This window comes from Trichosurus vulpecula, chromosome 4 (genome assembly GCF_011100635.1).
Source record: "Trichosurus vulpecula isolate mTriVul1 chromosome 4, mTriVul1.pri, whole genome shotgun sequence".
Classification (NCBI taxonomy): Eukaryota; Metazoa; Chordata; class Mammalia; order Diprotodontia; family Phalangeridae; genus Trichosurus; species Trichosurus vulpecula.
Genome location: NC_050576.1, coordinates 137,441,206 through 137,467,374, shown reverse-complemented (window position 1 = coordinate 137,467,374; position 26,169 = coordinate 137,441,206). Strand labels below are relative to the sequence as shown.

The 26,169-nt window shown below is 41.5% G+C and overlaps 1 protein-coding gene across 1 annotated transcript in view; it reads left to right on the top strand.

The window, feature by feature from the left end:
- SDCCAG8 (SHH signaling and ciliogenesis regulator SDCCAG8) overlaps positions 1-26,169 on the top strand; it is a 285,884-nt gene that overhangs the window by 251,261 nt on the left and 8,454 nt on the right. Inside the window, 1 exon segment of the mRNA XM_036753380.1 lies at positions 16,523-16,649. Within this exon segment, the coding sequence (XP_036609275.1) occupies positions 16,523-16,649 (127 nt within the window).

Sequence of the window (26,169 nt, the reverse complement as noted above, 5' to 3'; positions counted from 1 at the left end):
TTCATCATTGAAGGAATTCCTGCAATAGGTCCTATTAGTAGGTCTGGACAAAGTAATAATTTTCACTTTTCCAAAATAAATTATTTTACATGCAGTTTTCCCTGTAAATCTTACCAGATAACTTAATAGAGGAGTTCTTTCCCCCATGCTTCTACCTACATCACTCTGTAGGTATTGGTTTCTTTGGCAATTTGATTCTGTTGAATCCCAAATGAGCCTGTAAGCAGGACCAATCCTCCTGATCTACCGCAAACCCTCTGTCTGGAAAAATTACACAATCATATTATCATAACACTTAGAGCTATGTAAGGACCCCCTTTTTACTAAGTGATTTATTACTCGTAGCAGAATTCCTTTGGCTGCCCATTTTATTTCTGAGACACACTCTGTGTTCAGCTCAATTGGTTGCCTTCAGTTACCGTGGCAACCAGCAGATGGGGTTCTTTGACAAGGGTCAGCGGGGAGGCTGCCTTAGTGTAGACAAGAAAAGAAGCTAAATCAGAAGCTTTCAGTACCGACAGTGCTACCATGGACAGCCAGGAGTAGTTATCAGATTACTTGTATTAAAACCCAATTAAGAGGTGTGCCAGGACAGGCAGCCGGGGTGATTGAGTTTGGTGATTGAGAGGCTGTGGATCTGCTCTGATTCCACTGGGCCACGGCAGCCAGGTGGGCTCAGCTACAGACATCAGCCGACTGCACAGAAGCAATACTGAAATGACGGGGTTTCTCCCAGCAACACAGGGCTTGTTGGTCTATCAAAGATAGGTCGTGAACCCCATCCATGAGGGCTGAGATAACAGAAGAGTTCAGTGGCCATATAACCTCCCTTAAACACAACCAGGAATGTCCTCAGGGCATCGGGATGTTCTGACATCTGGGGCATCTTCTCTTAGGATCATAACCACTTCACCTGGCGCTGGCAAAACTAAAAGCGAGGCTATTATTTTAATTCACCTTATATTAAGGGTAGACATTTTCTACTCTCTTTATATTCATTCCACTTGTGATTTTGTTAAAGATTATGTTTACTAGGTTTTTATTTTAGCAACAGGCTTGTTTTCACTCTCTCTTCTGATGTGGGATTTTCTTGAGAAATGTGGAAGTAGTTGGAGTTTGGGTTTGCTTTGATGACTTCTAAGGTTCTTCCAACTCTAAAAATTATATGACTATCCTAGATTATAATCTCCCCAAAGGCAGGGACCTGGCAGTAAGTTATCTTTGCATGTCCCCCAACACCTAGTAAGTGCTTAAGAAATTACTACTGAATGAATTTTATTGTATCTGTCAATCAATAAGTATTTATTAAGCACCTATGAGGGAGGCACTCTGTGGTATTGTGGCTAGAGAACTGGGCCTGGGAGCTAAGAAGACCTGCATTCCAGACTCATCTCTGACCCATATCGGTCTTGGCCACTTCCACTTTCTTCATCTCCCTAGGCAGTGCTCTGTCACTCTAGGTTACAAAGCAAATACCCATGTGCATCAGTAGAAGGAATTTCTTTACTGACAGTTCCCCATATTTGTATCCCAAATGAGAATACAATAAATGACAATACAAATGCAAACCCATGAGACAATCATCATACGCCAATGTATTATGAGCTCTGTTTCTGTTGGGAGGTTATATTGCAAGGTGGAAATTTAACAGGTATATGAAGCTGTAACAATAACAATAATAATTATAATTATTATTATAAATGCTTTAATATATTGCGCTAAGGTTTGCCAAATGTTCTACATAGATGAGCTTATTTGACCCTTATAGGCCTGTGAGAGAGGTACCAGACTACTGCTATTAACACACAGCTAGTAAGTATCTAGACTACAACCCTTGGAGTCAGAGCTCTTGCAGCTACACTGTGCTGTGTCTCTATTATATATTCACTATTGATTAAAGAAAAAAAAAGATAACTGTTGCCCCCATGGAGTCACATACTTAGAAGAATTGTGATGCTTCCATTCAATTCATATAAACACTTCTTAGAGCTTACTGCATGGGAGGCACTGTCCTAGTACTGGGAAGACAAGTGTATTTAGTGATGCAGTCCTCTCCCCAAAAGAAGCCTCCTGGCTGGTGGAGGTGACATACACTGAGATATGTACAACAGGAGATAGCAACCTAGGGAGCCTTACCTGGTGCAATCAGGCAAAGCTGCACTCAGATTCCGCCTTAGACACTTACTCGCTTGCTGTGTGACTCTCGTTGAGGCAGTCAGACTCTCTGAGCCACAATTTCATCACCTTCAAAGTGGGGGTTGTTGTGAGAGAACATACGTACAGCATATTGCAAACCCTAAAGCACGATATAAAGACTACTAATTGTTACAGACAGTGTGTTCTAGGGAATCTGAAGATGGAAAACTGCTCATCTGGAGAGATTAAAGAAGGCTTTATGGGGAGGGCATGTCTTAAGGGACTGTTCCTAAGAGGAAGAGAAGGATTTTGCCAGGCAGAGCTGAGGAGAGAGCTTATTCCAGGTATTAAGGACAATGTGCACAAATGCATGGAGGGAAGAAACAGGCTCAGGGAATAGCCACCAGCTACTAGTCTGATTTTCCCAGAACACAGGATGGATGAAGGGGTTATTGTTGGTCAGTCATTCAGTCATTTCTGACTCCTCGTGACCCAGCAGACCATAGTATGCCAGTACTATCCATGGGGTTTTCTTGGCAAGTATCCTGGAAAGGTTTGCAATTTCCTTCCCCAGTGGATTAAGGCAACCAGAAGTTAAGTGTCTGAGGCCAGATTAGATCTTCCTGACTCCAGGGCCAGTGCTCTATCCGTTGAGCTACGTTGCTGCCTCTGGATGAATATGGGTGCAAAGATGTAAAATAGGGCTGGATTGTTAAGTGTGTGCATGTCTTTTATCCTGTATGACAAGGCTGTATCTGATCTGTGTATTAGAAACTAACGAGCCTGAGAGGTGGAGGGGAGGGGAGAGTGCATTCCAGCCTGGGATGCAGTCTTTGCAAAGGTACAGAATCAGGAAGTGAAATGTCACGGGTGAGAAATAGCAAGAAAGTCAGTTTGGCCAGAAGGTAATGCGTGCAAAAAAGGAGCAGTGATGGAAAAGTGTGTTGGAAGTAGGCTGTGAAGAGTTTTAAATGCCAGCGGCGTTTGTAGTGGATTGTAGGGACATTTAGGAACCACTGGATCTCATTGAGTAGGGGAATAACATGATCAGAGTTGTGCTTTAAGAAGAACGTTAGAGCAGCTGGGATGGAGTGGAAAGGAATGAGATTTGAGACAAGGAGGACAATTAGGAGGCTACTGTTATTGCAGTAGTCCAGGGGAGGGGACAGAGGCCTGAACTGCTTGGAGGGAAGGTACTTTTCCAGAAAGATGGTGGCTTGTAAAAACTGTGACCAGAGCCCAGGCTGGGCAAATGGAAGTCTTCGAAGTATGTTCAGTGCCACCTGACCTCTTCTTCCTCAATCACTTCTTCCTCTCTATGTTATTGCTTCACTTTGAGGTCAGATGCCCCATTGCTGTACTTCTCTTTTCTTCTACTTCTCCCTAATCAACGAAAGGCATTATATGAATTTAAGTCAATGTGCTTTCTCAGAAGGAATTCCATTTTAAACTTTATCTTTTAATTGTGGAATAAAATCCCACATCCCTTATTAGACAGATTTTCTGCTCTTGAAAGCAGGGGAAAAGTGTTGTTATTACACAGGTATGTTCCCATCTCCTCAGAAAACATACCACATAAGCACGTACCGTATCTACAAATATACGACTGACCCTATCTCTGGTGAAGAGAGGGACTTGGTAAGATAGCCAATGAAAATGGAGAGAGTTAGGACACATGCATGAATCTAAGTTTTCATAAAGAGCAAATGATTTCCAGAATTGCCCATCATATTTTACCTATTCAAATAATTACTGAACAAAGTTGGATCTGGGCATTGGGAAATCTAATATCAACCCTCTGAAACTGCCTTCACTTTTGGAAGGATGCCCCGAGTCTAGAGAATCCACCAGAGCAGTGGCTAAATTCAAGTACTGAAGTAGTGGTCATCCTTGACCACTTTCACCAGTTGTGCATGGCTTTTAAGTAATTGATTGAAATAATGTGTAAAATAGTAATCATTTTTGAGTCTCAGAGTAAAATATGTTATTTTGAATTAATGTGATTTCTTCATTGAAATTCATCACACGGAAGTGACAAATCTAACAGCTTTATGTCTGCTGGGATTTCAATATTGGTATTAAACCCAGCTAAAAACCATCAGTCAGTCAACACACATTTAAGATATTAAGTACCTACTGTATACTAGGCGCTGGATTTACAAAAGAAGAAAAATCCCAAGTCCTTGCCGTTAGGCAACATATGTTCTCTTGGGAGAGACATCACGCACATGCATACTATAAACACAAAAACTACAAGGTAACATTGCAGGGAAGGGAAGGGGAAGGGTCAGGAGAGGCTTCATGTGGAAGGTGAGAGAAATGAATTACCCCTCCTCTCATTATATATTGATCCTCTTATTACTTGTTAACCAATCAGAGTTGATTTTCACTCTTCCAAGGGCATATTAACAATGAGTGGGTTCCATGAGGAGTCTTTGGCATTATTCACTAGCATAATCAAGAAAATGACTAATTATCCAGAGATTATATCTCTTGAACTTTTCTATATGTCGCAAAGGTCATACTTAAGCCATCCTAGATGGAAGCTAGGGATTCTGAAGGGGAGAGGTGAGGAGAGAACATTCTCTAGGCATCGGGTACAACCAGCACAGAGGCCTGGAGATGAAAGATGGGATGTGAGGAACAGCATGAAAGCTGATGTGGCTGAACTGTCAGATTCGTGAAAGGGAGAGACACCTAAGCAAAAGGTCTTAAATGCAGAGTAGAAGAATTTGTGTTTTACCCTAGAAGTGACAGGGCGCCACGGGAGTTTATAGAGCAGGGGGTAGATGAGATTCTATGAAAAGAAGCAGACTGATTCACCTTTCTGTTTATCTAATATAAAGTAAATTTTCAGTTTAAATTAAAAAATAGAAAATACAAAATTCTTGGAGGCAGTTTCTCTACTGACAGAAAGAAAGCCAGATGTCTCTACTTCTGGTGAATATGGAGTTTACCAAGACCTGTAATCCATGGTGAATTAAAGCAGTTAAGTCAAAGAAGAAGCCAAGCCATGTGGATTTAATACCTAAATGAGAACTGTAAGATACCTTTCTAGTTTTGTTGTTTGTCCTCCACAAAGGGATACTATGGGGGGGAAAGATTTTCATTTTGATGAGGACAACTGCCTTTCTATCCCACTCTGTTTCCAAAATCGAGCTCTCAGTAAAGTGTTTTGGAGAAGACAATACCTTCTGTGACCTGCATAGATCTCATTTTCCCCATTCGTCTAATGTTACTTCCTCCTGCCAAAAAGCATCATTTTGGTACTGGGCATTCCTGCAGTTAAACAAAGTCAACACTTGTGAAACAGGTCAATAGGGGAGTGACTTTACTGAATTCTCCATCAGGTTCTTTTAATGAAGTGGCAAACTCCTCTCATGCCTTCAAAAAGGAGTCAATGTACAGACATTTGATTCATACAGAACTGTGTAGTAATATATCTGTTATTTAAAGCAAGACACATCTATTCTGTAGTCAAACTCACAGGGCATGTATGTCTAACAACTTGCATATGTGTACGTGTATGTGAACATGTGCACAGGTTTGTTTTTGACAGAATCTGCACCTGCACCTTGGTCCCAAAGACACACATTCCAAGCTCTCTTGAATGTCCCTTCTAGCCCTGGAGTTTTATCATTCCAGAATCCAATATTTGAGATTATCCGTGACTCCGCTTTTCTTTACTGCTGCCCCCAGTGATGAATGAGTGGACATCCTGTGTTTGGCATCAGGAGACCTGGGATAGAACCTGGCACTTACCTTGAGAAAGTGACAAGTTCAACGACCTCGAGCAGATCAGTTAACATCTCTGAAGCCTTCAGTTCCATTTCCTGTGAAATGGGGATGAAAAGCACTTTTTACCAACTAGCTCATAGGGAAAATAATCACTTTGTAATCCTTGAAGTACTAGATAAACCTTGGCTGTTATTTCATGCATATCTGCAATTTGTAAAACTCGGGATCATTTGCGACAGTATGTGGCGCACTTCCTGGTCTTGATGCCCTTTTCAGGGAGAGGCCTGACTGGCCCAGTGGCTAGACCAGCTACTGTCGTTCCCTACGAGTTCACAACTATGCTACCTTATTTGCGATCTTGTTTCTGCATGTCTTTATTTTAAAATAAAGGCCAGATGTCTTGAATTAGAGAAGCCAGCCCTCTAGTACATAGTACTGCAATGTGCCATAGTAAATGGCACTTGATATTGTGCACTGGCTGAACTGCCTTGTGCTTCAAGGCAGTGTTGTGGGAAAAGCCCACCGTGCCAGGATCAGATGGCTGCCCTGAACTACAGGAGTATGGGACATTGAAGGCAGTGGTGGAGGCATTGGATGATCTGATGATCTCTATACTTTTCTATTCTGGAGGTCAATTCAATATAAAAAAGCCTTTACTAAGCTCCTACTATGTGCGAGGCATTGTCCCGGGCACTAGGGGTACAGAAACAAAAATTAAACTGTCTGTAATACCCTCAAGGTGCTTAAATTTTCTGGGGGTGGGGGAGGGAGGAGGCAGGGGAACAACATATATGTGTGTATATGTGTGCGTGTGTGTGTGTATGTGTGTGTATTAGGAAAATACATGACACAGGATCATAGATTTAGAGTTTGAAGAGAACTTAGAGTTAGCTGAGTCTGATGTCCTCATTTTACAAGTAGAAAACTGATTTTGAGAGATTTGCCCAAGGTTATCCAGCTAGTAAGCATCAGAGGTAGGGTTCTTGACTCCCAGTCCAGCAAGCTATTCACTACAGCATGCTGCCTCTTCTATATACAAAGTAACAAATGGGGTAGGGTACATAACTAATATGAAATGCATTTATAAACAATAGAATGGGAATTCCAGAGAACACAGTGGAAGGATAGGAAAGAATAGGCTGGGAACACTAGTGAGATGAGGCTGACATAAATAGGTGTGAGGGTGTTGGGGTATGGTGGCCACTGAAGGGGGCTTGTGCCTAGACAGCCTATGGCTTAGAATCACTGGGATTCTGAGGGGAGCCATAGGGCAGTGGATCGTGCTTTTTTTAAACAGATAAAAGGTAATATTGATTTATCAATTACTGAATAACAGGTGAAAGATCAAAGGGGGGAAGATTTAAGGCACATGCTTAGGGTGGCATGTTTTAGATACTTACCCTCCAACCACCAACCGGTTTACCTCTGTCAAAGGCTTCCTCCAGTGAGGTTATCTCTCCCAGAATGGATCACAGGAGTCTCTTTGGGTCTGGACTGGTGGCTGATATGAAAAGAGAGCAGAGCAAGGCAGATGAGTAGTGTCTGGACTGTCTGGTGGTTGAGGAAGTGTTGGAGTCTTAGAGTGGAGCATGGAAGAAGCTAAGCACATCATAGATAAATACAAAGCATTGTACAAGTTAAGAGGAGGGTCAGAGTATATTTGAGAAGGCTTCTTGGGGAAGATGGCCTTTAAGGGGGATTGGAAGAATGAGTAAGATTTGCGCTTGTAGAGTTAGTGGAGAAAAGCATGTGAGCAAATGTGGGTAACTCATAGAAAGGAGAGGAGTAGTGCTGGAAACAGGCGTGAATAGGAGTAGTGTGATATAAGGTAGGAGAGGTGGGGAGGAGCAAGACCCAGGTCAGGAATTTGGAACTATTTCTGGGTGGGCAATGAGGAGAACCACCAAAGGTTTTCAGTGATGGAGGGATATGATCAGAGCTCTTAAATGAAAAGATTAGCCCCATGGCAGGAAGATGGAAAAGGACTGTGATAGAGACATGAAGATTTGATTAGTAGGGAAAAGCTAGTGAATGCTTAGGTCAAGATTATGGCAGTGGAAGGGGTGAGGAGGGGATAAGCTTAATTGCTTGTTTCTTCTGCCTGCTCCATACCTATGATGTTTCTCTCATACACCATGTTCCCACTATGGCCAATTGGGTATCTTGCCCACTTTGACTTTTTTTTGCATGTGTCCAGAGCAGTGGAATTTTCTTGCAGTGAAGGTCATTAGTATTTTGGCCCCATTTCCTGATGTTATTACTAGCCTTCTTGCCTTCGTAGCAGGTGTAGCATGTAGGTGAAGCTGCTCAAAATAAAAGTGTCAGGCAAGACATCTACAGCAGGTCCACCTCCACATGTGAGAGTTTGGCTGGGGTGGCAGGCAAGGAAGGGGGAGAACTCTTGTACTGCTTGTGGATCATTAAATGTGAATGTGAAGAGATCATGCGTGTGAACTAGGGGGATATATAGTGTGTGACAGTCTGTATGTCAGATGGGAGGAATAAAAGTTGGGGGGGCAGTGCCAGCATGTATTTGACGAGGAGGGTGCCTGACAGGAAGGGTTGTATATGGGTTAGAGTGAATAGATCTATTCATCACAGGGTTTATCAAAAAATAAAAAGGGATGAATGGAGAAATGAGGAAAGAAGGAATACAGGGGTGAGGAAGAAAGAGCAAAGGCCGTGTGTCTAAGGAGCCAGTACTATAATGCTGTGACATGCAGCCTGGGCTTTTCAGTACGTATGGCAGGACTTTTCAGAAAACAGTATTTTTGTCATTAAAAAATATCAGTCTTCCCTAAACTTGATGATAACCCTTGAACAATCAAGTGAAATATATTTCCTTACCAAGGTCTGCTTTTCGTGAAATCTGTTTCCTTACAACAGATTTCACAGTATTTTGTTTTTCCCCTTTTCAGTGCCTACTGTTGCTTTAATTGATATAAATGTTGGGTGACCAGTAGAAGGAATTTTTTTTTAAAGAAAAGTAACATGATGAGATTTTTGAAAAGGTTTGGAAATAGATTAAAAAGTGATCAAGGCAAACTCCCATTCAACAATCTGAAAATGAAGCAAAGTCGGTAAGTGGTAGAGTAAGTGCCCGGGGAGGGTCAGAACATGATCAGGGTCATCCTTACTCAAGAATGTTTTAAGCATCTCATTACTCAACTTTTAAACAACAAAGTCCTCAGTGACTCTTCCTAATAGTCCTCATAGACAGATTAATCAGACTTGAACAGGACTTACTTCTAATGGCAAAACAAGGCATAGTGGTTCCTTGGATGGGTTTTTTAATTGGCTATTTTCAACATTTGGGGCTTTGATGACCTTAATGAACTTACTGGATTCAAGTAATCATTTCTGGAAGCCCTGAAACATTCACTGAACAGCCTATTCCTCGCGATTGTTTTCCTGCCTGATCAATGCACAGTGTAAGATGCCCACAGGGACTGAGATGGCCCTGGGTGCCTTTTTTGGTAGCAAAGTGTCACATGTAATCCAGTCTTGTTCTTCAAAAGGAGCTCTTGGCCACTGGTTGACCTCAGTAGCCACTTTTGCCCTGCTAATGGCATAATCCAACCCTTTATATTTCACAAGGGGCAAAAATATATCCCATATCTGGCTAGTATACTTCAAAGACACAAACTGATGAACTATGAATATAAATATATAGATGTATAAATGTGTGTGTATATATGTGTGTACATACACACATATATGTATATACACACAAGGCCCCTTCTTAATGCAGCCTTAAATTGCCTTCCCCTTGGGGGCTGCCACATCACTGTTGCCTCAGCTTTCCCTCGTAGGCCATTAAAACACCAAGGTCTTTATAAAGTGAACTGCTGTCTAGTCATACCTCCTCAGTCTTATAAAGTATATGCTTTGAACCCATATCTGTGATGTTACATTTATCTGTTAAACTTATTAATTTTTGTTCAGTCTTCTAACAGTAGTAAATAGCAGAATAAGGATTGGGCCTTAGGTTTTTTGACTCTAAACCCAGTGATGTTTTCCCCCACGATATCACACTACTCTGAAGGACAGTACCTGTCTCTGAGCTGCTATGCTTTTAGCCTTTGCAGTGTAATGAAGCCTCAAGAAGAATCATGGATAGGGCTTCTGCTGAAAATTGTTCATGCCTCCAGAGTGAAACAAGATAGGACGTAGTTTGATGTGATAGAAGGAGTGCTGGATTGGGAATAGGAAGGTTGAGTTTTAAACCTGGCTCAACTGCCAGAAAGGTCGCTTCTTCCTGGGTCTGTTCATTTTTTAAATAAATTTTTATTGATATCTTTTATCATCGTATTTCTTATAGTATCCTTCCCCTTCCCCACCCAGAGAGCCATTACAGATAACAGAAAGGAAGAGAAAATAGCAAAATCAAATCTGGAAACATAGATTACGTATGGTACCTGTGAACCTTCCCTCTTTGTGAAGGAGTGGAGTGGAGAGGTCTTCTTTCTCTTCTGTGAGGCTGTGCTTGTTCTCTGGAGTTTTACAGTCTTTTTTTTTTATTGTTTTGTGGTTCTTTCCATTTACATTGTTGTACTCAGTGTGTATATTGTTTTTATGGCTCTACTTACTTTACTCTGCATCAGATTGTGTCAATCTTTCCATGCCTCTGTGTTGATAATATTCATTTCTTACAGCATGAATTCCATCACATTCATGTACCGCACTTGGTTTAGCCATTCCCATTCAACAGTCATCTACTTTGTTTTCAATTCTTTCTTACCACAAAAATGCTGCTATAAATATTTTGGAGTATATGGGAACTTTTGAGAACTATTTTTAAAATTTCCTTTGAAATAGATAAAAATCTATTGAGGAATAATAGCATTTTCACATACCCACATACTTGTTAGTTGTCTATGTCTTGGATACCAAATTCTTATCTGAGGAATTTGGTACAAAGACTTTTTTTCCCATTTGACTACTTTTATTCATATTCTAAATGTTAATTTTGTTTGTGCAGCAGCTTTTCAATTTCATATAATCAAACAATGATTTTATCTTTTGTAATCACCTCTGTCTCTTGTTTGGTTAAGAATACATCTCCTCCCCATGGCTCTAAAAGGTATATATAATCTGCTTCTCTTCCCGTTTCTTATATTATGATCTTTAATATAAAAGTCACATTCATTTTAAGTTTGGCAAGTTTTTTTTAAGCCTAATTTCTGTCAGAATTTTTTCTGGTTTTAACAGCAATTTTTTTAATCAAACAGAGAATATTCCTACTTAAGTAATTTAGCTTTCTTGATCCATCCAACACTGGGTTATTGAGTACCGTTGTTTTTGATTCTGCCATGTCTTGTTCAGTCTGTTGATCCACTCTATTTTTAACTAATACCAAATGGTTTTGATGACTACTGCTCCCACATTTCTTTTCTATAAAATGAGAAAATTGAAATAAACTATTTCTAAGGTCTTCTCCAAGTTTAATTCTTATGATTCTCTTAACCTTTGACTTCCATAATGATTCTACAAGGGAAAAGCAGATTGATTCCAAGCCAGACAACCAGGGAGAAACTTAACCCAGGATGAGAAGGGCATTCTTAGTTTGGGCCATAGTGAATCAAGAACAATGGAATCTTAGAGAACCACAACAAAGACATACCTTATCTTATCTTTGGTTAGGCAAATATATTAGGAAGCTTGGGTGGGGTACATATGCCTATATATGTATATACACACATTCTTTTTACCCATGGATGCTACAAATGACTTTATTTCTTTAATCTCTAAAGTCTGAGAAGACCCACTGAGACAAGAGTTGCATGAGGGGGTAGAGGGTATGGCGTAAGGGTGAAGTAGGGTTTGGAGACAGCAGGTATAGTGTTTAATCAGCTGACAGCTTCAGTGCCTAAAATCACAGTGCAAGCTAGCTTGTTGAGTTTGTTGCTCCAGAGGGAGCTCAGTTCAGTGTTTAGGTTTTATAGATTATAGAAAGATGGAGACCAGGGTCCAAAACTACAGCTTTCATACTGTGGAGGTTCAGATACCCTTTTTAACTGGCTCCCTTGGAGACTGAAGGTATGTAGCCTAGGGGAATGCTCCCCTTTCCATTACCCTCCCCACTCCTACTCCCATGTGGTAGTTTCTAGGATACTGTTTGGAGGTGAAAGAATCAGGCTAACAGAAGAAAGTTTTTGTTCTGTTTAGTCTGTGCTTCCCAAAGGGCAAATGAACACCCACAGCCTTCCTAGAAGGTCACTGTTTTTTCTTCTACAAACAGAAAAGCTGATCCAGGAAAATATGACCAAATTTTAATTTCGGGCATTATTTGTGAAAAGACAGAAATCTATACCTGGATATCATTAACAGGCTATCTGATCTTAGGAAAGGCATTTCTCTCTAGACCTCCGTCTCCTCATCTGCAAAATACAGTGGTGAATCTAGGTCGTTTAATCTTGACATGCTCTGATTCTAATTTAGACCATGTTCATGCCCCTGAAATACTAAAGCATTCTCACGCTGCCCAACTCTCTCAGGTTAGACTTGTTCTGGCTTAAGACAGACTGACTGGGCCCAGTGGAACATACACAGGTACCAGCCATTTCATAATAACAACTCACAAAGAACTTTAATCCCTTTTTTCACAATGCTGGTCGAGGTAGGTAGGACAAGGGTTGTTATCTCTATCTTACAAATGAGTAAACTGAGTTGTGAAAAATACACCTTCATTTATGCCCAAAGGGCTATAAAATGCATACCCTTTGACCCAGCAATATCACTACTGGGTCTATATCACAAAGAGCTTTTAAAAAGGGAAAAGTACCTGTCTGTACAAAAATATTTATAGCAGCTCTTTTGTAATGGCTAAGGATTGGAAAAAGAGCGGATGCCCATCAATTAAGGAATGGCTGAGTAAGTTGTGGTACATGATTGCGATGGAATATTATTGTGCATAAGAAACAGCAAGGAGGATGATTTCAGAAAAGCCTGGAGAGACTCACGTGAACTGTTACAGTGAAGTGAGGAGAACATCGTGCACAGTAATAGCAATATTATGTGATGAATACCTGTGAATGACTTAGCTTTTCTCAACAATACAGTGATCCAAGACAATCCCAAAGGGCTCATGATGACAAATGCTGTCCACATCCAGAGAAAGAACTGATAGCATCTGAATACAGACTAAAGCATACTATTTTTCCACTCTGTTTCTGTTTGAGTTTTTCCCACAAAGTGACTAATATGGAAATGTTTTACATGATTACACATATATCAGATTGCTTAGAGTCTCAAGGTGGGGGAAGGGAAGGGAGGGAGAGATAGAATTTGGAATTCAAAACTAAATGAATGTTAAAAATTGTTTTTACATGTAATTGGAGAAAAAAATATTTTTTCTTTTTTTAAATACACCTTCAAGGAAGACTTACTGAGGCTAGGACTCGTAGTTTGTACTCTGAGGCACAGAGCCACCCCATCCTACTCTACCTTTAAACCTTTAAGCCTGAGTTTCCACAGTAATGATATTCACCAGATTTTAAAATGCATTTTGATGCACTACAAAAAAGGGAACTTACTTTAAAATACAAAATAGAAGTTACCTTTCTTGACAATGATTTGAGATGTCAGTTGGAATTTGAAGAGTAAATCATAATGCTGTGTAATGTTATCTAAATGCTACATCTCTGGTCCAGTATAAAAGAGAGGGGTGAGACAAGTGTCCTGTTAGTGGGAGGAAGCAGTCAATGCATAATGAGGAGAAGAGTTTGACTGAATTAGCAAGTAGAAAGTCGAAGACCCAAGGAGCAGGAATGACAAATAACAACAAATCTTTGAAGACGTCTGGTCATCAGTCCTGGACCTCATGACTGACTAAGTGACTAATAACGCAAAACATTTAGTTCATAGTTTGGATCCTCTCTCTCCCTGCATCCTTACCATCATGTGATTCGCATCCTTTCAGCATGTAAATTCAAAAATAAAAGTAGGTTTTCCATCTTCGCTTTTTTTCCTTAATATTTAATGGTTTTTTCCCTCAACTTTGAATTTTCTAATGGCCATTTCATTATGAATGGCCCCAGTTCAACCTCAGATTTTGGGAGGCTTGTGAAGAGAGACAAATGTCAGGCTGATTGATGTCTTCTCCAAGAACCACATGTACCTGAGGGCGATTCCATACTGCTGGCTGAGAGCCTGTCAAAAGAATATTAGCTTATCATCTGTTCAGTATCAGGGGTTTCCTTCATACATACATGATAATGCAGAGGCAGATTTTGCCTTGATGCAAGGGGAAAGCTTACTAACCACTAGAGCTGGCAAGAAGTCCCAATTCACCCTGAGAGGTAGGAAGTTCCCTGTTACTAGATGTCTGCAGTCTAAGGCTAGATGACTCTTTGTTGGAGATGTTGTAAATGAGAGTCTTTTGTCCATGTGTGGATTAATTACCTCAGTTTCTACACTGGCAAAATAGGATTCAACAGTTCTTCTATTTTGTTGTTGTTGTTAGGGTTACTAACCTGGGAGATTAGGAGAATACTATAGATCTCATTTATCTAGATTTTTGCAAAGCGTTGGGTAAAGTATGTCATACTATTCTTGTGGAAGAGATGGAGAGGTGTGGGCTAAATCAGTGGTTCTCAAACTTTTTGGTCTCAAGACCCCTTTACACTCTTAAACATTATCGGGCATTCCCACCCTCCCTACCGCCAGAGAGCTTTGTTTATGTGGGTTGTACCTCTTAAAACTTTACAATATTAGAAATTAAAACAATCAAATATTATTATTATGAAAAAATTATTATAATTTTGGGCCCTCATGGGGCCCCCTGAAAAGGCCTCAGGAATCCCCAGACCACACTTCCAGAACCACTGGGATAGGTGGTAGTATAGATATGCGAGTGCAGAAGTGGCTGAACTGCCAGACCCCAAAAGTAGTCAGTCACTAATGGTTTGATGTCACTTTGACAAGAAGCCTCTAGTGGAGTGTTCCAGAAATCTGTGCTGGGCCCCTTATAATTAATATTTTTTTGATCAATGACTTGGATAAAGGTATCAATGCCATAATTATCAAATTTTCATTTGACACAAAGTGGAAGATATAGTTAACATATTTGAAGAATTGAAAAAGATCTTGATAGACTAGAACACTTGGCAATACCTAATAAGATACCATTTGATGCTGATAACTATAAATTCTTGTACTTGTGTTCAAAAGTTAAACTTCACAAGTACAAAATGAGGCAAATGGGGCCCGAGAGGACTTGCAAAAGATCTGGGGATTTCAATGGACTAAAATCTCCATTTGAGTTAATTGTGGTATTGGTCAAAATGCTAACTGTGACCATGGACTACTTATATTAGGAGGCTCTGCCTCTTGGGACAGGCACATTGTCCAGGTAATGAGGAGGTGATAATCCCCTGCCCCGGTCAGATACTGTGTTCAATCCTACATAAACACAGGTGGCCAGGATAGTGAAGAGTCTTGAAATCATCCCAAATGACAATCAGTTGAAAGAACTTGGGCCTGGTGAAGAGAAGGGTTGGGGTGTGTGTGTGTGGTGGGGGGAGGTGCTGGTGAGGGAAGATAAATTTGGTTCAAGTACCTGAAGGACATTTGTCACGTAGGAAAGGCAGTGAACTTGTTCAACTTGAAGCAAGAAGCCATAATCAGGAGCAGTGGGGGACTCTGCAAAGCCAATTAAAGCTTAGGATCAAAGGACCACAGATTTAGAGACATAAGAGCCCATAGAAATCATCAAGACTATGGCTCTTCATTTACAGATAAAGAAACTGAAGCACAGAGAGCAACTAGTAGGTGTTTGAGGCACGATTTAGATCCAGATCTTTCTCCAAGTCCAATCAATGTTCCATCAATTTTGTAGTGATTATGATTTTCCAAAAGTGGTTTTCCTTTAGAACAGCAGTTCTTAACCTAAATGCAGTTTGACGATAAATTTCAGGGTGTCTGTGGACTTTTAAGAAACATCTTGATGACTATATTTTAGATAATTGATTTCCTTTGTAATGCTAAATATTTTATCTTAGGCAATTACATTATTTTGAAAAGATAATAATAATAGAAAAGGTCCAAAGGCTTCATCAGATTGCCAGAACAATTCCTATATAAAAAAGGCTAAGAACCTTTGCTCTAGAGGCTTTTCTCTAACTAAAGAAAGGTCTTCAAGCAGAGGCTGAATGAAAGATGTCAAATATATTCTAATATTGAATCCTATTATGGTATGGATTGGACCAGATGACCTCTGAGGTGCCTTCAAACTCTGAGTGTCTATATCCAATAAACGTTTAATAATAAGCTCCTATTCTGCGTAAGGCATTGTGCTAGGTGTTGGTGATACAAAGACAAAACAAAAAGTCGAGGTCCTCAAGGGTCTTACACTCTTCTGAGATCATTTAATGTTTACCCAGCTACAAAATCACTTGAAGAGGGAAGAGCTCTGTTAGCAGAGTTTGTTGGACTTAGATGGTGAGAGACAGATCTATAGTCTGTAATGCTAAATATTCTCTGAGGTCCAGTTCTTCCAATTCTGGGACCAAATTAAGGTGGCTATCAAAGAATTTAGGTGTGTATATGATTGTCTTGTGGCTGCTTGGCATCTGTCCCAGCCCCAGCTGGTCAGGTCGGCACCATGTGCTGTGAAGCCACCTCTGATTCCATGGCATCTTTTTTCCAGGTTAAACCAGCTGGATAGACATTGCCAGTCCACAGCCCAACAACTGGTGCTGCTCCTCAAGAAGCAGAACGAGCTTTTGGTGGAGCGGCAGAACCTAACAGAAGAGGTGCAGAGTCTGAAATCCCAGGTACACAAGCTGAAGCCCAGTTGCCAAGGGGAAGGACCTGTCCAGTGGGAGATAGCCAAGATAGAGGCCACCATGGAGCAGTCAAGGGGAGCTCTCCTCGTGCTCTCTCCCACTCCTCCTCCCTCGTTGCCTCCTTCTTCTTCCCTTCCAATTCCCTCAGCTTTCCCCTCCCCTTATGTGTTCCTCCCATCCCAACTGCCTTAGAAACCAAGCTAGTCCTCACAGATGGAAGCATGCAGTAAGCCTTGAGTGTCACCATGCACCCAGCACTGCAGTAGGCACTGCAGGGAATATATGAAACATACCAGACAATAATAATCCCTTACCCTCCAGGAGCTTACAATCTAATTAGAATCCAAACCAACTACATTGAAGTTAAAATGAATAACTCATATATGCATACATGGCACTTTAAGGTTTTACAAAGCACTTTCCTTTGAGGTAAGTAGCGAAAATAGTATGCCCATTTTACAGATTAAGAAACTGAGGCCAAGAGAATTAATCTGCCACGGGTCACACAATTAATGTCAGAGCTGAGATCTGAACCCAGTTTTCCTCATTAAGTCCAATTCAATTTCCTTTATATCCCACTGAAACAATAGTTAACAGTTATCAGGTAGTATCACTGAACTTTAAATTAGTGAGGAGCAGGATAGCGGAAGGAACAGGGACCTTAAAAGGCAGAGACCTGCATTCCAGTGCTTGCCAGTCATGCAACTTCCCTGAGTTTCAGTTTCATCCTCACTAGAACAGCAGCAATGATCTTTGCATTATCAACCTCATAGGTTTGTTTCGGGAAAGGTGCTTTGTAAAACTTTTATGCTCTATAAAAATTACGATGACGAGGTGCTTCTTGAGATCAGTGTTATTTTAAGGGGGACAGATTCTCATTGAAATCAGCAGTTTCTATCCTAGGGCTCTTGCCCCTGGGGTGAAATGAAGTTGGCTCTGTCTGCTGAGCTGCTGGTGTACCAGAGAAAGAGTCTAGTCCTGTGGCGGGGAGCCCCACGAAAGGCTTGTGACCCAGGACAAGGTTGGGCAACTCGCCCCGGGTTGCAGGCCACAAGAAAGAGCAGAGCCTCAAACCGAGGTTATTTGACTTCAAATCCAGTGCTTTGTATACGGTACTATGCTCTGCCTCTTTCTTGAAGGATGTGAGAAGGGTCCAGTCCTGGGCTTTAGGTTTCTGTGAGCAGAAGTTAAGAGCTAGTGTTGAGGGACAGCTAGGTGGTGGAGTGGATAGAGCACTGGTCCCGGAGTGAGGAGGACCTGAGTTTAAAGATGGCCTCTGACACCATACTAGCTGTGAGACCCCGGGCAAATCACTTAGCCCGATTGCCTTTCTAAAAAAAAAGTGTTGAAGGGTATTGGAAGCAGAGTGGCCTAGTGGACAGAGCTGAACCAGACTCCCTGGGTTCAAATCCCACATCTAACACTTACCTTTATGGACTTGTTTCCTCATCTGTAAAATGAAAAAGTTAATAATCAATGGCCTCTGAGGTCTCTTCTGGCTCTATCCCTTGAGCTCTCCACCCTGGCATCCCATGCCCTCTCCTGGTTTCTGCTTCTTACTTCAGTGGACCTCTAATCTCACTTATGGAGGTATTCCCTTGGCTGGTGCAGATCACAGCCCATCGATATTGTCTCACCCTGTGCCCATTCTGCTGACAGACCCTCCACAGAGGCGGACCTTCCCCAGGAGCTGGAGATCTTTTATAGCCCCCCACCCCTTTTACATAGGAAGTAATACTACTTATACTCCCTAAGAGGGTTGTTGTGGGGAAAGTATTCCTAACTCTGTGTGAGCTCTTCCTTACCCCTATACTGACTCACTGACCAAATCCCTTGGGTGGGGGGAGCTGGGGACAGACATGACAGCTGAGTCTTGCTCAGGGGCTTTCCTGCTCTCTTAGGGCCAGCTTGAAGCCTCCTGGTCCTCCTTGGTTCCTGAACTAGCTTGCTAATTTACCTTTCCTTTCTTTTGCTGCTGTCCCTATAAATGGATGTCCTGGTTTGGCCTTCACTTTCTTTTTTCCTTCTATCCCTGTTTGCACACTACAAAAAACATGAACACAATTTTTAAGAATTATGTACACAGCCATTTTCTTTACAGCAACTCTGTGAAGTAGGGAGTGAAAACATTATGATAACATTTTACAGATGAAATTAAGGCCCAGGAGAGTAGCAGAGAATGCGCATGTGCAGAAAGAGGACACCATGGTAAGGTGGTCAGAAGATTTTATAGAACAGATAGAACAGAGACTCCTTGAGGGCAGAGAGCTCATTTCTGTCTTTGTATGGCCAGTGCCTAGTACAATGCCTAGCACACAGTAAGCACTTAATAAACAAGTGCTTGTTGATTGATGTAAAATTAATCCTACTTAATTTTAATATATTTAATAATTAATTCTACTTAATTTTAGTATCCTCGAATCAGAGCTAGAGAGACCTCAGAAGGCATCTAGTTAAAACTGAAGATCACAGAATTAAAGTGGCCTGTGCAGGGTCACAGAGGCAATAATTAGGTGGCCAGGGTCTCTAAGTTCTTGCTTTTCTTGCTATCAGAAGAGAATGGCATTTTTTACACCAGAGGTCCTCAAGAAAACTTTTGGATTTCCCGGCTGGACTTGCTGGCTCAAACTGCTCTGGTTTATTCCACAGTCCCAGGCTCACTGAGGATCTTGGGAAGTCTCCTGATTACACAGTGGATTTTGCTCTTTCCACACCACTGCATAATGGCAGGACAATCACACATAATTAAAATCTCTCTCATCACTATACTCTTGAAAACATGGGCGAGTCCTTTTGTTAGATTGGTGGGATTTGAAGAGGTCCAAAGGAGGGGCTGTCCAGGTGGAGGGGACAACCCAAGTGAAGGCATGGAGGTGGGGATAAAAATAGCTCACTTTGACATGAAGTTTCATTTTTTAAGCTCATTCCTTTGGCCTCCCAAGTCATGTGTCAATTCCACCACACCAGGCTGCCCTGTGATGTGTTCTCTCCGAGGAGCTGAGCTTACTGCCCCATTACAAATTCTTTTGGGACGGTGAGTTCACCAATTGGAAGTTGTTCTCATTGATCGAGTAGGATCACACACAGGTGTTGTGAAGCTCTCATCAGAGTCAGCAGATTTGTATTATACTAATAGAGATAATACATTTGTAAAATAATGACAACAGATCTGTTCCATCCGTGCAAAAACACCCTGCACTAGGAACCAGAGAACTTCACAGCACTGATGTGAGTCCCCCATCTTTCCATCTCCCCCACCCCGCACCCCACCCGCCCTTGGGACTGTCCCATTAAGTGGCACCACAGGTGATGGTAATGCACCAGATCTGGGGAGTCCAAACACCTGAGCTCAGGTACTGACTGGTACATGCTGCTTCCCTCTTCAACCTCAGTCTCATCTGTGAAATGATGACTGGATGATTTCTCAGATCCCACGAGCTCTGGGCATCCCACGCCCTCTCCAGGTCTGTTTCTGCTTCTGTACTTCGGTGGATCTTAATCTCACTCGCAGAGGTATTCTCTCGGCTGGTGCAGATCACAGCCCATCCATATTGTCTCACCCTGTGCCCATTCTGCTGATAGACCCTCCACACAGGAGGACCTTCCCCAGGAGCTGGAGGTCTATCACTTTTTCCCCCCTTTTATATATACTACTTATACTCCCTAAGAGGGTTGTTGTGGGGAAAGTATTCTAGACTCTGTAAGTGTGAACTCTTCCTGTGTTTATCTTCCTCACCCCTACACTGCCTCACTGGCCCAAATCCCTTGGGGGTGGGGAACTGGTGACAGACATAAAGAGTGAGGGAGAAACAGCACAGAAAAAGTGGACAGTACTGTTGGGCAAGAGGAAGAGGGAAAATGCCTTCTCATTTTTCTATATTTTGCCCCTAGAATTTCATCCTCATTTCTAAGGACCTTACTTTGATTCTGGCCCAGCCAGTTATCTTTCCCAGTGCCCTCCACAAGGCCTGGGGAGTTGGAGCTCAGTTAGTCCCAATGGCTACAGCTACGCCTTAGAGGGATGGAGGGAGGGCTACCAGGTTGCACACACCCTTCCTGGCCTGGCCAGTTGTAATCCCAGGACTAAGAGCACAGTCCCTAAAGGCTCTTGGCTACAGTGCAGCTGAAAGCCCATTCATACAGAAAATTGGGGGACAGGGGCTTCATGGGAGCAAAGTTCAGCCTCAGCACGACTCTCCACCTGATCATTACAACATGTGGCTTGCCTTCTAAATCCCCTACTGCCTGCTTCAAGCACGGTCAGTTTTCAATGTTAAAATCATCGGTGCTTTAGAGACCTTTCTTAAGGCTTTCAGAATTTCCTAATTGCCAAGTGGACTGTGAGCTTCTCAGAGAGATGCAGTAGAAAACTAGCAAATCCTCTGGAAGCAGCAAGCAGGGCTTTCTTCCCCTGCCTGAAGCAACAGAGCTGATTTGACCAGCTCATGCTATCTGATACCAGCCCATCTGGTTCATCTCTAAAGGAACCTTTCAGATTCAAATATTACATTTGGAGTTATTTTAATAGGAACATGACAAAAGAAATTTGGGAGAGATAAATTTTGGCTTCATTCTGTAGCAAACTTGAGTGTTCAAAGAGGAGGCAGCCATCCAGGTTTAAGCTCTCAGCTGAAGCCATAAACTGAAGGGCTGTTTGTCACCCAGGGACAGCATCAGACTTGACTTAGGGAATGTCAGTGCGCTTCAACCTCTCATGATAGATTTTTACAATTGAACAAGCTCGTTGAATTCTAGAGTGCAGAAGGGCTTCGTGTTAGTGAAACTTCCAATGAACCATTTAAAACAACTAAGACAGCTATTTAACATAAAGCATACGACTACACAGCACACACCATGTTGTTCTCTGGTATATTAAGATCCCTTTTCTCATGAAGGCAGGATGACAGCCCTGGAACGAGAAAGATACAGTCATTGTTATCAAGAATGTTGGCTTTTTATTTATTTCTACTGGGTGCACAGTTAAGCTCTGCACTCTCTGCAGCAAGTGAATATCAGAATTAAGATTTCCAGTGTGTGATTTCAAAGGGAGACAGGAGAAAGAGTCTGGCCTTAGAGTAAGGAGGCTTATATTCTGGCTCTGACATTAAGTACGTGACCCTGTACAAATACCTGAGGTTCCATTTCCTCACCTGTAATTTGGGAATAACACCTCACAGAGGTGTGAGGAAGATGCTGTGTAAACGTGAAAGTCTTATGTCAAGATGACAACAGTAATAATCTGATTTTCTATTTCCATGGCTAGATATAGTTAGATGAATCACGTATAACTATTATATGTGCCCAATTGCATCCACCTTCATTTAGTCAAGTTATTTCTGTATTTACATTTTTAAATTTCAGTTGAAATATCATCTAAAGCAAACAGCACCTTTGATGTCACAGATGAGACACTATGGACTGGCGGGCATATAACATTAAAGTACACTCACATACACAATACCACAACACATTAAAAAGTAAAGAGCCAGGAGCTACATCCATATTTCTACAATGATTTGGAATATTGTGCCAAGTGTTATATTTTATTGGTAGTATCCTCACTGTCCACCTGGTCATTTCATTAGCAGACAAGTTTTCAACCAGAAACAAACTGAGATGTCTTTTGGCTATGTAAAAATCTGCATCCTTTAGGCAAAGTATAATTGAACCAAATCTCTGTCCATCTCTATACCCGAGAATCCAGGTGTTTGTGTCACATGTCTCTGCTCTGAAATAGAGGTGCTGTCACTTGGATGGATTTAGGCTTTGGGTGCCAATGGGCCCTATAGCTATGGGTTTGTACCACCGGAGTCTATAGCTTTTATTGGATGACTGGGAATAGGATCTGGGCTCAGGATGAGGGGAATAATGTTTTTCCCACCCAGTTTAAAAGGGTAGAACTAGGCTGTATTCTCTGGAATTACTTCTGTTTAAATTCTGAAATGTGAACTGTAAGATGCCTGGCAGAGAGAGACATTCAGAGACTTAACCACATCAGTAACATTTTTGGCCATGAGGATTCCCATATTCCCCTCCAGTGGTATTACTGAACAATTAAGTAGCCTAGTGAGTAGCCTTCGATCCTATGGGGCTGCTTTAGGACTCTAACCCTTAAACACAAGATCTTATCTTCTGAGCTTTTAAATCTCATAAAAAGGTCTGCATTGGTCCTTGTAGGAGTTACTGCAGCAATAATGAATCTCCAGAAACATTATTCCACCAAACATAGAAACCAGTTTCTCCATTTCCACTCCTTATACCAACACAAGCCTGAAATTGTGTTTCCTGCCATTGTATTTGTACACTCTTTTTCTTTGAGCAAAATATGAACTGTCATAGTCTCTCATGACCTCTTAAGGAAGGAATGTCTTTCTAGAATGGGCAGCATTTCTATACTAAGGTCCTTGGTCCTGGAGGCTGAGGAAGACTTTGGCAGCTGAAGGAGGGAGAGTCATATGGAGGGCTTGACAGCTGGGAGCAGGGTCAGGGGTCTGTGACTCAAAGCCTGGAGGCTTTAACAGCTGGCCAGGAAGTAGGGAGCCAGCTGGTGGGGAGTTAAGGGTCTTTTCATGGGGAGTTTGACATCTGGAAGTGGGAAAAGCACAGAAGTGATCTACACATTTATAGGATTTTCTTAAATGTATAGTTTGCTTTTTAAAAACAATCTGGATATGGCTTCACTTATTTTGCTTTTTTGCATTTTCTGGTAACCAACATCCCAGACAGGATATATGACCCCATCTAAAGTGTTGATTCTGGGAAGTCATTCCCTTTAAATCTCTTCAGTGTTAGTCATTTTTAGAAGTTATAGAAAGGACTCTGAAGCTGGCTGACACGGAGTTAGTCACCTAAGTTTGTGGTGTTTTCAGTAGCCTTGACAATTTTTTTCGTTTCTTTATTAAATATGTACATAGCACCAGTGGTAGTCTGTGGCTATTTTTCAAAATGATCCACCTTGTCTCATGCTTCCAAACCAATCGGTGAATGATCCAAATATTAACCAGTGGAAAAACAGAGAGAGAGAGGATCATTGGGGATGTTAAAAATTGAAATAGGGCAAAGGATTTAGATGATGCCACCATGCGGAAGCTGTGGATGAGGAAACTGAGCCCAAGAGGCCCTTACCAGAGTGAGTTATCACAAGCATTACAAAGACGGACACCCACGTGATCATGTCTTAGTTTCCTCCACCATACCACACCTATGCTGGCTCGCCTTCTGAGAGCCCTCTACTCTACACCCAGCTGCCTTAGATTCTTTCACAAAGTTAGCTACCTGCAGGACAGATGGTGCTTGAATATAACAGCAAATACGCTGAATAAACTCAAAAAAAGCCTTCTCCTGAATCAAGATTTTTTGGAAAGAATTCCAAATAGATGAAAACAAACAATTTGATTTCAACCAAATTGTTGTTTTTTTGTTTTTATCCTGATTTTCACCCGAATTGTCAGTCTCAAAAATAAACACTGATACATTCCCAGAAAATATTTTTCAAATAAAAACTGACTCTGTTAAAGTTTGCCCTGATTCTTTCAAAACTGTGTACAAGACACTGTCAACCAAAGTGACTGTTGCATATTTTTTAAAATAAACTTGAACATATGCAGCTAAAATGTCATTAACTCCCTGCTGCCAGGGTGCTTTTGAAGGCAGAAATAAGACCCCTACTGCATTTCAAATTTCAAGATCCTCTGACCGGCTGAGAAGTTGCTACATGTATCTCAAATACTGTACATTTTAGCAACTTTTTAAAACTGGGGATTTTTGCATAATTAATATTGAAATGCACAGAGGATTCCATTTAAGCCAAACCTGCTCTTCCTTTGACAGTTCATTTTGCCCAAGAGTGAGTAATTTCAAACCAAGCATCATGCAAGGAAAATAAATTGAATTTTATATTGCTTCAGATACATTTGTTCCATCTATTGCTTCCCAAGTCAGACATTACATTTTGCGATATAAATTCACAATCAAGATTTTAAAGGGAGCTAAATATTTTAATCCAATTAGACAAGTGAACAAAACACTGAATATTACATGTAGCGAGATAAGTGGTTCTTGCCTTTAAAAGACTGCAATTCCATCACATTACAACCCCAAATGTCAACGTTGCCTTTATTTTTAACGCTTTCAAACATGAGGCAGCCAGAGGCACTGCTCTCTGCTGTCAGAGACACTGTCTAGCCCTCGGGAGCTCTGAAAATCTATTTACCATGGAAACGTAGTTCATATAACAACACAGACACCTGCCCATGTGCCGAGAAAGTTCCTGTGACTTCTGTGATTTGAAGAAGCCTGCGAGATTCCAGACTCAGGATGCCACCAGCTGCTGAAGGAGCCCTCTTGTGTTGGCATGTACTGTGAGAAGGAAAGAAAGGTAGCAGAACATCCATCATGAAGTATGATCCACCTCTTCTAATATGTGCTCCCTGGGCTTCCTTTCCCTCAGCATATAAACCAAGAGGAATGGGCTAGATGACTTCTCTTTGGCTTTAACATTCTGTGACTAAAAGCACAAAGTCCTAGGTCAAGATGCTATATTATAAGGAGCAAAAAAAAGACCAATTTTCTGTTTACGTAAAAGGAAATCTTTTTGTTCCCTGGTGATTGTGTTTCTCTGCCTTCTCCAGTTTTGGAATTCCTTGGGACCTAAAGCTGTATGAGCCAAATCCCACGTTTTGAAGAAATGGAACATCTGATGCCTTCTTCCACCTCTCCTCCCGCTGTAGCAAAAGCTTTCATTGTAGCAGAACATTGTGATGTGATAGTTAGGAGTGTCTGCTAAGCCAAGCCAAGATCAGTTGCAAAAGTCTCTGTGTCCTTACACAGTCAACTACTGCCCTTGGTGTACAACAGACAAAACTCCAAGGATGCTCTTTCAGGTCCTCTGCTTTCTGTACTCCTGGGCTCAGGGGAGGAAGAAGAACACAGCAAGATTCTCTGCAACCTGGGCTAAGAGCGAGGTAGTTACGTGAAAGCACCTAGATTTTTATGGTTTTGAAATGGGGAAGGACAGGACTCTTAAGGACACATTTTAGCCAATATTTGGAGGATTAGCTGGGCCCACTTTGACTATGGCCCACTGGGTTCTCTTTATCAATGACTTACAAAGTACAGTTGGGATGGTGAAGCTTCTAAGATTAGTAGTGAGATGGAAAGCAAAACAGGAGGGAAGTTCATGCTCATATTCATTTCAGGTTCCACAAATGACCAGAAAGGGGATGAAGGAAAATGATAAACTCCCAATATATTGTTCCTGATTCTAGCATTAAAACAGACACTGACCAGGAGAGCTAAACCCTGATGACCCATCTTCAACACTTTACTAAAGGCATGAGGAGGAAGGTGATAAGCTGTGGAAGTGATCAGTAGTCCCCCATGTAATCTTGAGCTGACTATCCAGTCAGCCAATAAGCATTTATGAAGCACTATGTGCTAGGCACTATGCTAAGCTCTGAGGTTACAAAGAAAGATGGTCCTTGTCCTCAAGGAGCTCATAGTCTAAGGG